Source organism: Euphorbia lathyris, chromosome 4 (assembly GCF_963576675.1).
Source record: "Euphorbia lathyris chromosome 4, ddEupLath1.1, whole genome shotgun sequence".
NCBI classification, from domain to species: domain Eukaryota; kingdom Viridiplantae; phylum Streptophyta; class Magnoliopsida; order Malpighiales; family Euphorbiaceae; genus Euphorbia; species Euphorbia lathyris.
The window spans coordinates 3,747,053-3,759,909 of record NC_088913.1 but is presented as its reverse complement, the minus strand read 5'-3'; the positions used below and the strand labels follow the sequence as shown (position 1 = coordinate 3,759,909).

At 38.1% G+C, this 12,857-nt stretch overlaps 1 protein-coding gene across 3 annotated transcripts; it reads right to left on the bottom strand.

Annotated features, from left to right (window-relative positions):
• Positions 1-754: 754 nt before the first annotated feature.
• On the bottom strand, positions 755-11,802 carry LOC136226798 (protein IN CHLOROPLAST ATPASE BIOGENESIS, chloroplastic-like). 3 transcript variants are annotated; one of them, XM_066015452.1, is made up of 11 exons: positions 11,598-11,800; positions 10,383-10,466; positions 8,390-8,464; positions 6,325-6,367; positions 6,175-6,232; positions 4,229-4,396; positions 4,100-4,162; positions 3,916-4,010; positions 3,405-3,486; positions 3,189-3,299; positions 755-1,006 (listed from the first exon to the last, which is right to left on the bottom strand). In XM_066015452.1, the coding sequence occupies exons 1-11, from the start codon at positions 11,683-11,685 to the stop codon at positions 866-868; spliced, it is 1,008 nt and encodes a 335-aa protein (XP_065871524.1). In that variant the 5' UTR covers positions 11,686-11,800; the 3' UTR covers positions 755-865. The 3 variants fall into 3 exon arrangements, 1 of the variants encoding a protein (XP_065871524.1); XR_010687860.1 differs by having other exon boundaries at positions 867-1,006; positions 3,189-3,292; positions 11,598-11,802; XR_010687861.1 differs by having other exon boundaries at positions 989-1,006; positions 3,189-3,295; positions 11,598-11,802.
• Positions 11,803-12,857: the final 1,055 nt, after the last annotated feature.

The following is a 12,857-nucleotide window of genomic DNA, read 5'->3' as shown; positions in this document are numbered from 1 at the left end:
CTTAACGTTTTTTTTAAGAAATGCAAATTTAATTCTAATATTTCCAAGTAAGATCAATTTTAGCTCTACGTTACCAAGACTTTAAAAAAACTAGTTTGACTGTTATTTAATTGTCACACAAAATCTTCCAAACAAGGTTGTCGATAAACCGAAGTAGTTCCGTACATATTTGGTTTGTTATTTGTAACTATATTGATAATATAGTAAATATGTTAGACATTTTGACAAAACAAAAATTATGATTAACTTATATATGGCAGACTTAGTTAGCATTTTAACAGTTTTTTTTAAATGTGTTAGTAACACATTAAATATCTTACACATAATTAATGTTTAAAGATCCCATCATGTGACAGTTAAATATCAGTCAAGCTAGCATTTTCAAATTTTAGGTAATGTAGAGTTAAAATTGATCTTACTTGAAAATGTCAAGAACCCGTTTATTTCAGTTGTTTCTGTTTGCTATTTGATATTACTTGCTTTTTCTGCAAAAAGCAGTTGTTTCGGAATTTACCAAACATTTTCTATCTCATGTTTAGTAATGAAAGGCAAAAGACAGTTCCGAAAAATGGAAACAAACGGACAATAAGTTAAATTTGGACTATTTTGTACGTTAGGACCAAATCTGAAGTTGGGGTCAAACTTATCCTGATTGAGATTTCTTCCTAATCTTTGAGAATATTAAAGGTAAACATGCCTTCTCATTGCCTCAAGCATAATAAGTTTGATCAATGAATAGAAAATACAAGAAATACACTTGCTAAGCTCTTCTTTTACTCTAAAAAGAAAACTCTCTGTAATATACAGCTCAAGAACCTGAATAAGATGAATGGAAAACCAAAGAATAATCTCTGATAATCTGAAATCAATCTTTATATGATATAAACCGTGCAATATCAGGAAATCCAGCTTCTGCGTAACATTCAGCGATTCGTTGCTTGACATCGTCCCAGTTTCCTTCGATAGAAGCTAAATCCATCAAGAAAGCAGCTTCATCCAATGCAATCTACACAGAAAATCAGTTCAAGCATTGACAAGTTCTTCAAACTTCTAATTGAACATTAACTGTGTGATAGGCGGACTGATATTGGTCAGCCTGTGTGACAGGCATAGTTGTTAAAGGCGCGTATAAGGCTCCAGACGCACAATGCACTAGGCTGAGCGCCTTAGCACTCCCATGTGTGATAGGCAGACTGATATTGGTCCGCCTGTGTGACAGCCATAGTTGTTAAAGGCGCGCCTTAGCACTCCCATCTGTAATAGGCGGACTGATATTGGTCCGCAGACATAGTTGTTAAAGGCACGCTTAAGGCTCCAGACACACAATGCACTAGGCTGAGCACCTTAGCACTCCCATGTGTGATAGGCGGACTGATATTGGTCCGCCTGTGTGACAGACATAGTTGTTCAAGGTGCGACTAAGGCTCCAGACGCACAATGCACTAGGTTGAGCGCCTTAGCACTCCCATGTGTAATAGGTGGACTGATATTGGTTCGCTTGTGTGACAGACATAGTTATTAAAGGTGCGCCTAAGGCTCTAGATGCACAATGCACTAGGATGAACGCCTTAGCACTCCCATGTGTGATAGGCGGACTGATATTGGTCAGCCTGTGTGACAGGCATAGTTGTTAATGGCACAATGCACTAGGCTGAGCGCCTTAGCACTCCCATGTGTGATAGGCGGACTGATATTGGTCCGCCCGTGTGACAGGATAGTTGTTAAAGGCGCGCCTAAGACTCCAGACGCACAATGCACTAGGCTGAGCACCTTAGCACTCCCATGCGTGATAGGCGGACTGATATTGGTCAGCCTGTGTGACAGGCATAGTTGTTAATGGCACAATGCACTAGGCTGAGCGCCTTAGCACTCCCATGTGTGATAGGCGGACTGATATTGGTCCGCCCGTGTGACAGGATAGTTGTTAAAGGCGCGCCCAAGACTCCAGACGCACAATGCACTAGGCTGAGCACCTTAGCACTCCCATGTGTGATAGGCGGACTGATATTGGTCCGCCAGTGTGACAGGCATAGTTGTTAAAGGCGCACCTAAGGATCCAGACACACAATGCACTAGGCTGAGCGCCTTGGCACTCCCATGTGTGATAGTCGAACTGATATTGGTCCGCCTGTGTGACAGGCGTAGTTGTTAAAGGTGCGACGCACAATGCACTAGGCTGAGCGCCTTAGCACTCCCATGTTTGATAGGCGGACTGATATTGGTCCGCCTGTAAGACAGACATAGTTATTAAAGGCGCGCCTAAGGCTCTAGATGCACAATGCACTAGGCTGAGCGCCTAAGCACTCCCATGTGTGATAGGTGGACTGATATTGGTCCACCTGTGTGACAGACATGGTTGTTAAAGGCGCACCTAAGGCTCCAGACGCACAATGCACTAGGTTGAGCGCCTTAGCACTCCCATGTGTGATAGGCAGACTGATATTGGTTTGCTTGTGTGACAGACATAGTTGTTAAAGGTGCGCCTAAGGCTCCAGCCGCACAATGCACTAGGCTGAGTGCCTTAGCACTCCCACTGCGGCGTTGTCACTCAGGCGACCGCCAAAGTGAACCTAGCCGTGGTTGTATGAGGTGCGTCTATTCATCACAGGAGTTTTTTTAGGGTTTTAAACAAGTTAGATACATGTTTAATTTCCATCTCATTAGACGCCTGCGCCAAGACTTCAAGACCCTTTTATGCCTTAGTGTGCCTTATAATAACTATGGTGACAGGTGCCCCGATATCAGTTTGTCCCACATTACAAATTGAGACATATAAGAACAAAGAGAGAGGCACTTGCATCCAAGATTATAAAAAACACTTGGTGCTAATCAGGCGGACAGGTCTCCCGAGGATTAATCAGATTTGTATATTTTTTAATTTTTAATAAATAAATTATTACATAAATAGAATTAAAATATGATTTATACTAAAAATCGGGAATTGAGAAAATCGGGACAGTACCGATTTATACTCTCCGACTTGAGAAAATTGGGACAGTGTTCAAAAAATCCCCGCCTCGGCCGATTTTTAGAACACTGCTTGCACCCCCAACAGATAAATTCTAGGGGGTGAGGGGGCTGAACCACCAGTCTCAAGGGTGGTACCCCACGGCCGGGGATGCGCTGACACCCCGTGTCCCCCTTAGCGCTGCCTCTGACTGACAGGCTATTGTTTTCTAATATGATACCTGAGCAGGTGCTTTTCCCTTCTTAAAATCTTCTCGTTTACCCTCTTCGGTCACTTTCTCTCTAATGTATTCAATTTGCTCATCTTCCCATTGCGCGGTGCTAGCTACTTCCTTATTAGGATTGCCGATTATTCCCATAGCATACACGAAAAACGCTAAATGAGAAGCGAAAGATAATACCCTAACACAAGAATACAGACAGGTCAAACAAAATACCTGGTAAGCACAACCTAAAGTCCACCATGGCGATTTCAAAGCTACCCGGGCAGCATCTTTAGCTTCCGAGATACGTCCAACTCTATAACGAGGAAACAGAAAGTTCTCTTCAGAAATAGCTGAAGTTACGATACAACAACAACAACAAAGCCTTAGTCCCGAAATGATTCGGGGTCGGCTAACATGAACCATCATATAAAACCGTGAAATCAAGTCGTGTCAGTGATATAAATTCTCTCCCTCCACTCCGTCCTATCCTATCCACTACCATACTTTCCTCAATACCCAATACACTCATATCACTCTCGATCATCCTCTTCCAAGTTTGCTTAGGTCTAACCCTATCCCTCACCAGTACATCCCTTTGCCACTCTTCAGTCCTCCTAACTCGCGCATCAAGCGTTCTTCGTTTTACATGATCAAACCACATTAGTCGGTTTTCCCTCATTTTATTCTCAATAGATGTAACCCCTACTTTGAGATCCAAGTGCTTGATATAATTCATACAAACCTCTGCAAAATCTCCGCATAGAATACAAAAGGCCGTCCGAATCCTGGAAACAGATCCTTCTTTGTATAAAACTCTCCTGTCACCATTGCTGAAACCTTCCACTCAGAAGTACACAAAGAATTTGTTAGAAACAATGGAGGATCACAAAAGACCAATACGAAGAGACCGGATTTAAACAACGTACATGGTCGCCTTCCTTCAAATGACGCTTAATTTTACCCTCTAAAACATCTGGAAACAGCCCAACCTGGAAGTAGAACTATAAGTTCTTCTATTAATTTTAATGTAGCAGCTTACAAAACTCTACTTCCACCTTTTTCAAAATGTACTGATCAAGGTTTGAAATCTGAGATTCCATGAAATCGCCTCTTTTATATAATTTCTCGCCAGCTTCTGAAGACGCATCATAGAGTTTACCGTTAATTCCATGGAAGTTATTGGCATCTTCTTCAACCAGAAGTCTATGGATATATTGATCCACCTGTATTGCAACAGATGTAAATATCAGTTGTAACGAAGCTTGTCTAGACTGCTACGGAAAACACCATCACATTTAAAAGTAGCACGATCTAATTCAAAAATTTCGCCTACCATATTTTTTTGGGTTAATTACAAGTAAGGATTTACAGATGGGTACTTGTGGTATTTTTTGTTACAACCGTGGTGGTAAAATTTTGCATTTTTTTTTACTTTGCCAATTTGACCAATAACGACCTCAAAATGAAATTTTTCAAGAGTTAAATCATATTTTAAGCAACTTTAATTCTTCAACTTTTTAAATTTGAGGTTATTTAGGTGTTGTTTTTTAATGAGAGGAAGTTAATGTTTAGAGAGAGAAAACTCTAAAAATGATGATTTTAAAAAATAAAAAATATGGTTCCATAGTAAATATGATACTACACAACTTTAATTCTTGAAAATTTTCATTTTGAGGTCGTTACCGGACAAATTTGGCAAAATTAAAAAAATATGAAAATTTTGCAAAGCACAGGGTTGCGTTTTTAACGACCACATGTACCAATCTGCAAATCTGTGTAACCACAGGGCATCTGCCTGTAATTAACCCTATTTTTTTTTAATGTAGCAGGATCACTATGACCGACTCCGTTCAATTCACTATCATAGAACTCATCAGTTACACCTACTTGTTCGACGCTATACTTCGACTCTACCCTTCAAAAAGGAACATCGGCTCTAACAATTCCATCTCCGTCAGGTAGGTGATTAGAATAGAGGGGCTGGTCTAATATTTAATTTTCGCCATACCAAGAGCGAACCAACAAACCGGATAAGTGTATCACATTTCAAAGTAGCACGATCCAATTCAAAAATTTCGCCTTATTGAACGCGTCTAGCATATTTTTTATAGGAGCAGGATCACTATAACTGACTCCGTTTAATTCACTATCATAGAACTCGACAATTACACCTACTTGTTTGACACTATACTTTGTCTCTACCCTTCAAAAAGGAACATCGGCTCTAACAATACCTTCTCCGTCAGGTAGTTGATTAGAATAGAGGGAGTGGTCTAACATCTAATTTTCGCCATACCAAGAGCGAACCACCCGATAAGTGTATCACATTTCAAAGTAGCACAATCTAATTAAAAGAATTTGCCTCATTGAACGTGTCTAGCATATTTTTTTGATAGTAGCAAGATCACTATAACTGACTCCATTTAATTCACTATCATAAACTCAACAGTTACACCTACTTGTTCGACACTATACTTCGACTCTACCCTTCAAAAAGGAACATCGGCTCTAACAATTCCATCTCTATCAGGTAGGTGATTAGAATAGAGGGAGCGGTCTAATGTTTAATTTTCGCCATACCAAGAGCGAACCAACACACCCGAGAAGTGTATGACATTTCAAAGTAGCACGATCTAATTCAAAAATTTCTCCTAATTGAACGCGTCTAGCATACTTTCTGATAGTAGTAGGATCACTATAACTGACTCCGTTTAATTCACTATCATAGAACTCAACAGTTACACCTACTAGTTCGATACTATACTATACTTTGACTCTAACAATTCCATCTCCGTCGATAGGTGATTAGAATAGAGGAAGTAGTCTAATGATTATTTTTCGCCATACTAAAGGCGAACCAAGAAACCCGAAAAGCGTGAAAAAAAAGTTGAAGGCGAAAACAAATTTACACAAAACTGCTGCACCAACATATATTATTATGTGACAATTGACAAATTATAAAGTTTTGCACATGAATGCATGCTTCGGGTTAATGTATTACATTCTTGGCTAAAAGCCACACCCCGTGATCGCGAACTTCCACAACTGGCATCTCCATTCTGAGTAAATAGCAATAGTTGCATGAAGATAAGTAAAGAAAAAAAGTTAACACATTCAAATAGATTGAACATACCAGAAATGTTTAGCTTACCCAGGTGGAGCTGTTGGCCATCTCAGCAATGCAGTTATAGAACCTACCGTCAAAAGTAGAAATGATAAATCAACAATATGAAACTAAATGTTACTTTTGAATGTTAGGTATCCCATATACGTGAGGCCATAGGTGTGAAAGGCGCAAGGGGGTCTTGGAGCCTAGGCTCAGGGGTGCAACTGAGCGACACAAGGCGCACCAAACAAAATATCATACAAAATTATAAATAACAACACTTAACATGTCTAAAATGACACAAATAGTCAAATACAAGAATCTTAGCCCAGTTTGTTTGTCGGAAAATAGTGCAGGAATCTGATTTTCCGGTGTTTGTTTGCTTAGTAAAATAAGTCAACGGAAAATTTTGGATTAGGCAACAGAAAAATATACGAAGAAACATTTTCCTAAACATTTCCCTAAGCTTTTTGGAAACCTATTCCATTTCTTTTTACCCTTTTGAAAACAATAGCCACCCACCACTCCTTTCCATTTTCCGGTGTTGTAGCCAAACACCGGAAAATATTTATTTTCCAACAAAAAATTCCCCCTTACCCAATATCTTCTGGCAAACAAAACGGGACCTTAATCATAAAATGCATGAGATAAATTCTAATTAACTACCAAGACATAATTACAATTACAACTAATATTAATAATAAAATTAAATCTAAACACCCAAGTTCAACTTCAACTAAACACTAAGTTAACAACTAATAGTCTAATAATGACTAATTGTACTTCCAAATCACAGCTCATCTCTTTCCTTTCCTTTCCTTTTTTTGCTTTTTCTAATTTAATCTAAGCCCTTCATCCTAAAGATTTCCTATGGCTGTGATTAGAAGCCGAAAAAACCCTACAATTGTGCCTAGGGACGCTCCACTCAAGGCGAGAGGCTAGCCAAGGCGCATACATGGCTGACATTGCCTGCCTCACACACAAAGTGGCGCTAACCCCTGAGTCTTGCCTCAAGCACACCTTTGACAACTATGCGTGAGATAATCCTCCTCTTTTGAGGTACTTTTTGGTTTCCATTGTACACGCTTCAAGTCCAAAGGCCATTATCATGAGTGTTTGCGAGAGATAATAATACTATTCTTGGGCATTTCCTATCAGTTTAAGTTTGGTCAATTGGTTTCTTGGCGATACCAAGTAAACAAAGTCCTAAATCACCCCCCAAAAGGCACCTCAAAAAATAGGTGACTCGACATGGAATATAAGGCTCTGATACCATTTAAACGAAATTCTAACTCACACAAAAGGAACATCAAAGGAGGAGAATCGCCACACATACACATATAGCTTCCTAATTAAGCAAATGACACCCCCACATCCAGAACCATCAAGAGCGTAAAACAAATATTCATAGGTCACTCAACATTGAAAACAAGGCTGTGATACCATGTCAAGAAACCAATTGACCAAAAAGATTAAGATGATAGGTAAAATCAAGGCCTAATACATCACCACCTCCCTGAACTTGTCCATAAAAATAGATTGGCTCCTTAAACTTTGCAAGTGTCTCACCAGCTCCTTGAACTTGATTATTTCATTCACCAACTCCCCGAACTTATCCATAAAAGTATATTAGCTCCTTTATAAGTGTCTCACCAACTCCCTAAACTTGCTTATTCCATAACAACTAAATACAAAAACCTATTAAACCTAAATTCTAAAAATACATCTTCATCTATTCGAGAGGTAATTTTTTCCCTTCTCCTGCCTTTCAACCTATTATAAGAGTTAGCGTTGCAGGTTTAAGAGATCAATGGATGAGGATTGAGAGTTAGTATTATGGTTTTTGTATTTAGTTGTTACGCAATAAGCAAGTTTAAAGAGTTGGTGAGATACTTATAAAGTTCAGGGAGCTAATCTATTTTTATGGACAAGTTCAGGGAGTTGGTGATACGAAATAATCAAGTTCAAGGAGCTGGTGAGACATTTGCGAAGTTTAAGTAGCCAATCTACTTTTATGGACAAATTCAGGGAGCTGGTGATGTATTAGGCCTAAAATCAAAGAATAGTTTCTACTATTGTGAATATGTTGTATAAAGCAATGGCATCTAACCTGACACATTTTCTGATAGAGGAACTACAATGGGAATTAACCCTTTCGTAGATCCAGGAGAAATGATGGTTTCACCTGTAAACAGAAAGAAAATGTTCAACATCAGTTAATATTTGAACTGAATATAAGTACCACAAGCAAGTTGCATCATTAACATAGGTGTAAAAACGAATTATCGTGTCATAATCGTATTATGTCATATATATACCACGTGATTATATATGATATAAATGCAGAACAACTGATCGTGTAAGGCGGATTGTCTCTATAAATCATGTTGTGTCAGAAATTGACAACCCTAATCCTTAATAGTGAAGACATAATTGAACATAAATTATTGCAATCACATAGGATTAATGATGCGGTTGAAGAACAAGCTGTGAAGTTCATGGAAAATTTTGATTTAATGGCATTTCGGTAAATTTGGCCAAGTTTTGGAGTCTCGGACTTTTACGTTTCCGGACCCTATTTTGGATAGAAACGGGCCAACGAGCAAAACTCAACGCTTCACCGTGATGTACGTGTTTTTTTTTTTTGGCAAATTCCACCATTCAGGCCTTCAAATTCACAATTTAATGTTTTCGGCTAATTCTTAGTATTTTCCTTTCTTAGACTTTCCTCTTTCCGTATTGATTTCTGATTTAGGGTTTTGGCTGTAAAGAGGGAGTTTTTTGAATGAATGAAATAGGCTTAATGCATATTTACACCCTTAAACTTGACACGTTTTTGTGTATTTGCACCCTGAACTTTTAAAATAACCTATCGCATATTTATAATTGACTTTAACCTATCATAGTTGGTTTTAAAAATCTATCACATACTTATTGTTGGCTCAATCGGACCTCCTGCACACAAAATAATTGATGATCAAGTAGAACGAACTCACACGTTTTTTTTTTTTGTGTGCAGGAGGTCCGAATGAGCCAACTATAGGTATGTGATAGGTTTTTAAAGCCAACTATAGGTGCGATAGGATTTCAAAGCTGATAGGTTATTTTAAAAGTTCAGGGAATCAATAGGCAAAACTTGCCAAATTTAAAGGTGTAAATATGCATTAAGCCCATAGTTATTTAAGGCGCAAGGTGCACTAAGTCGCAAGGGGGTTCTGGAGCCTTAGCGCAAGGCGCAACTTAAGGCGCGCGCCCGAGTGACACGGGGCCCGCAAAAAAAAATCACAAATTCATAATACTAGTCACAAATAGTCAAATACCAACAATAAAACCATAAAATGTACGAGTTTCTGGCCTGCGATGGGCTACTGAGCTCGAATTAAAGTATCGATACTTTGTTTCGGCCCTTTTCTTTTATTTTAGGCTTAATACATACGCAGCCCCTGAACTTGTCCCTTTTTTTTCCCTAAACTTAAGGGACAACCTATTGACCCCCTAAACTTCCAAAAAACCACCCAATTTACCCCTTCTCTCCGACGTGGTGACGTCGCAGAGAAGGGGTAAATTGGGTGGTTTTTTGGAAGTTTAGGGGGTCAATAGGTTGTCCCTTAAGTTTAGGGGATAAAATGAAAAAAAAGGACAAATTCAGGGGTTGCGTATGTATTAAGCCTTTATTTTATTTTTTAAACTAATCTCAGCCAATCATCTTATTTTTAATCCATGGCTGATACTAATAGAATTTAAAAAAAACCCAAAAAACACTAAACAGCTCTAACGAAGCCGAGGCACGCTAAGGCGCTGTAAGGCACACACCTGGCTGAGAGCGCCCGCCTCTGTCATCCAAAAGCGCTAAGGCTGGAGCCTTGATGCGCGCCTTTAATAACTATGATTAAGCCAATGAAATATCGTTTTCTATTTTCCAAAGTTCTCTAAATTTCCAAGGTTACTAATAGGCAATCGTGCGCGATTCAACTATGAGCAACGAATCTGTTTATTTCTGCTGCGTCAATTAGTACAATAGTACCATTCAAGTTTGAGGAGCAACACGTTGATAAAACATCGAAAAGACTATTTTACCATTGAAGAAGTCAAGTAGGAAATACCTCTAGTCTGAAGCATTTTGAGCAAGTAATGAAGATGATCAGGAGGCTGGGTTGCAGCTACATCCTTGATGAATGATATATGCCCTGCATTTTAATTTAGTTGTGTAAGAACCTGTCTAAGAAATCCATTACAGTTTGGAAATGTTTGCCTACTATATAATTCTCCATTACAGTTTTTACCAATTCATAATGTATCGAATTAAGGTCAAAATGGCTCCAAAGGTTCGCAGTCAGGATCAATTTAGCTCAAATCGAATTTTAGTAATCAACCCCGTTCTTAAATTGGGCAATATTTGATAACTTAGCAGAATTTTTACAAATTTTAGATAATAAAACTCATTGTATTTGAGGCTAATTTGTCAAATATAGAAAACACTCTGCAATTTGAATCCCAAACAACCAACTTGGGATTAAGGGGTGTTTGGTTACCTACTTTTCACCTCCTGTTTGCCTTTTCACTTTAAAAGGCAGAGCTTTAGGTGTTTGGTTAGACAACTCTGGTTTGCCTTTTACGCCTGAAAAGTAGCTTTTTACAAATGCAGGAAATCTCTGTTTTTCCAAACAGCAAACCAGCAACCAGGACTAGTAAATAGCAAGTAGCCAAACGGGCTCTAAATGCACTATTGGTAAGTGGTTGTTCCAAATTGGTCACTCAACTTCAATTTTCGCAATAAAATCATTCAATTTTGAATTTTATCTAATGTGGCGACTTCAAACACAAAAACATACAGAAAAAGCAATGTGGAAGCGGTAGTAAACTGCCGACTGAAACCATACATGACTGCCATACAGCTGACACGTGTCCTTCCGGTAAGCTAGGTGGCAGCCACGGGTAAGTGTTGAAAGTTGACTAATGTTAATGTGGCAATCACATCATTTTTTTTTCTCTTAAAGCAGCAGGATTTACCCAAAATTCAAAGTAAATGATTTTATTTAGACAAATTAGAGTTGAATAATCAAGAACATTTTAACACAACCATGGAAGTTCAGTAAACAAAGATGCATTTAACCCACCAAATTGACACAACCCAACATTTCATTTGAACAATTGAGTAACTACCCAATTAAAATCAAGCAACAAAAGCATCAATCTGCTATCCAAAGCCAACCCATTTCCAGTAAATGTCACTGGACTAGTCTAATTAGAAAAAAATGGAATCTTCTGCTAGAAAATTGGAAAGGAAATGAAAAATTTAGAAGAAGAGTAATGGTTACCGGAAGAGGAAAAGCATGAAACTTTGGGCGGCCTGAATTGGCGAAGAGGAAGGGTAGAAGGCGAAGTCCCTAACACTCCAATTTTCATTGTGGTTGAGACTTAGTAACTGAAATTACCGTCCGAAGCCATCTTTTTGGTACTCAGAGGATAAGAGCGCATGTCGCCTCCACTTCAGACTACGGAGTAGAGGGACCATACAAGTTTTTCTTACTCTTCACATTTATTTTTTATTCCTAGATTACTTGTTACCGCGGATAATTTATACTTTTCATTTTTTTTCTTTAAAAAAAAAAACTGTTTCTTTTCTCTTCCGATCAAAGCTGAAATTCTGAAAATTAGTGAAAACTTCGGAAATTTTTTATTACAAGTCGGAAAAATTAGACGAGATACATTTCATTGTATATATATATTCCACAGGAATTTTCACATGCATCTTAACGAGCAAGTGAATTTGTTCATTCACCGTTAGATGTAGGCTTATTAAATCTAGGTCTCAACATGCTTTGAATCTCCACCTTATGATTCTAATAAGCCTAGATCTAACGGTGAATGAGCAAATTCTACATACTCATTAAGGTGCATGTGATCAAGACTGATATATTCCATTGGTTATTATTAGTTTTCATCACAATTCACAACTAAAAAAAGATTTAAATGGTACAAAAAAGAAAAAGCTTAGACACTTGAGTCTTTAGCTACATAATTAGGTTTTGATAAGGAACAAACAAACTTTAACATGTGTATTTCATTGTTTGAAATTTTTCTCCGAGTTTGTGTTTTTCGAACACAAGTACCATCAGTATTCTGGAATCTCAACAATTGTTTTTCTTTATAAATATTTGGGTTAGGTTATGCTTACTTTGTTTTTATCACTATTGGATGAACTTACTTTGTTAAAGTCAACTATCATCCAATGGTGAAAAAAACAAAGTAAGATTTACTTTGTCAAAACAAAGTAACCATAGAAGACACTTAAATATTTTATATGTTATAAGGGTTTTTTTTTTTGTTTTCTACGCTACTTATTTTATGCATGTATGATAAATTTGGTTAAAACTCGTTAGAAGCTCGATAAAAGCTCGGCTCGGTTAAAACTCGGTCAGATTCGGTTAAAGTTCGTCAAAACTCGGTTCGAGAGGGCTCGACTCGAGATATTAACGAGCTAATACCGAGCCTACCTAGGGCTCGGCTCGGCTCGTTTACACTCCTCATGTGTACCCATTTATTCTTTTTCCATTTTTTTAATTGGTCGGATGTAT

Excerpts from the sequence above, each read along its gene's own strand:
- LOC136226798 (XM_066015452.1), bottom strand. The coding sequence starts at position 11,685 with ATGAAAATTGGAGTGTTAGGGACTTCGCCTTCTACCCTTCCTCTTCGC. Across the intron at positions 6,368-8,389 it reads TCTATCAGAAAATGTGTCAG|GTTCTATAACTGCATTGCTG; the intron begins GTTAGATGCCAT and ends TTTTGACGGTAG. Across the intron at positions 3,300-3,404 it reads CTTTAGGTTGTGCTTACCAG|GAAGTAGCTAGCACCGCGCA; the intron begins GTATTTTGTTTG and ends AATCCTAATAAG.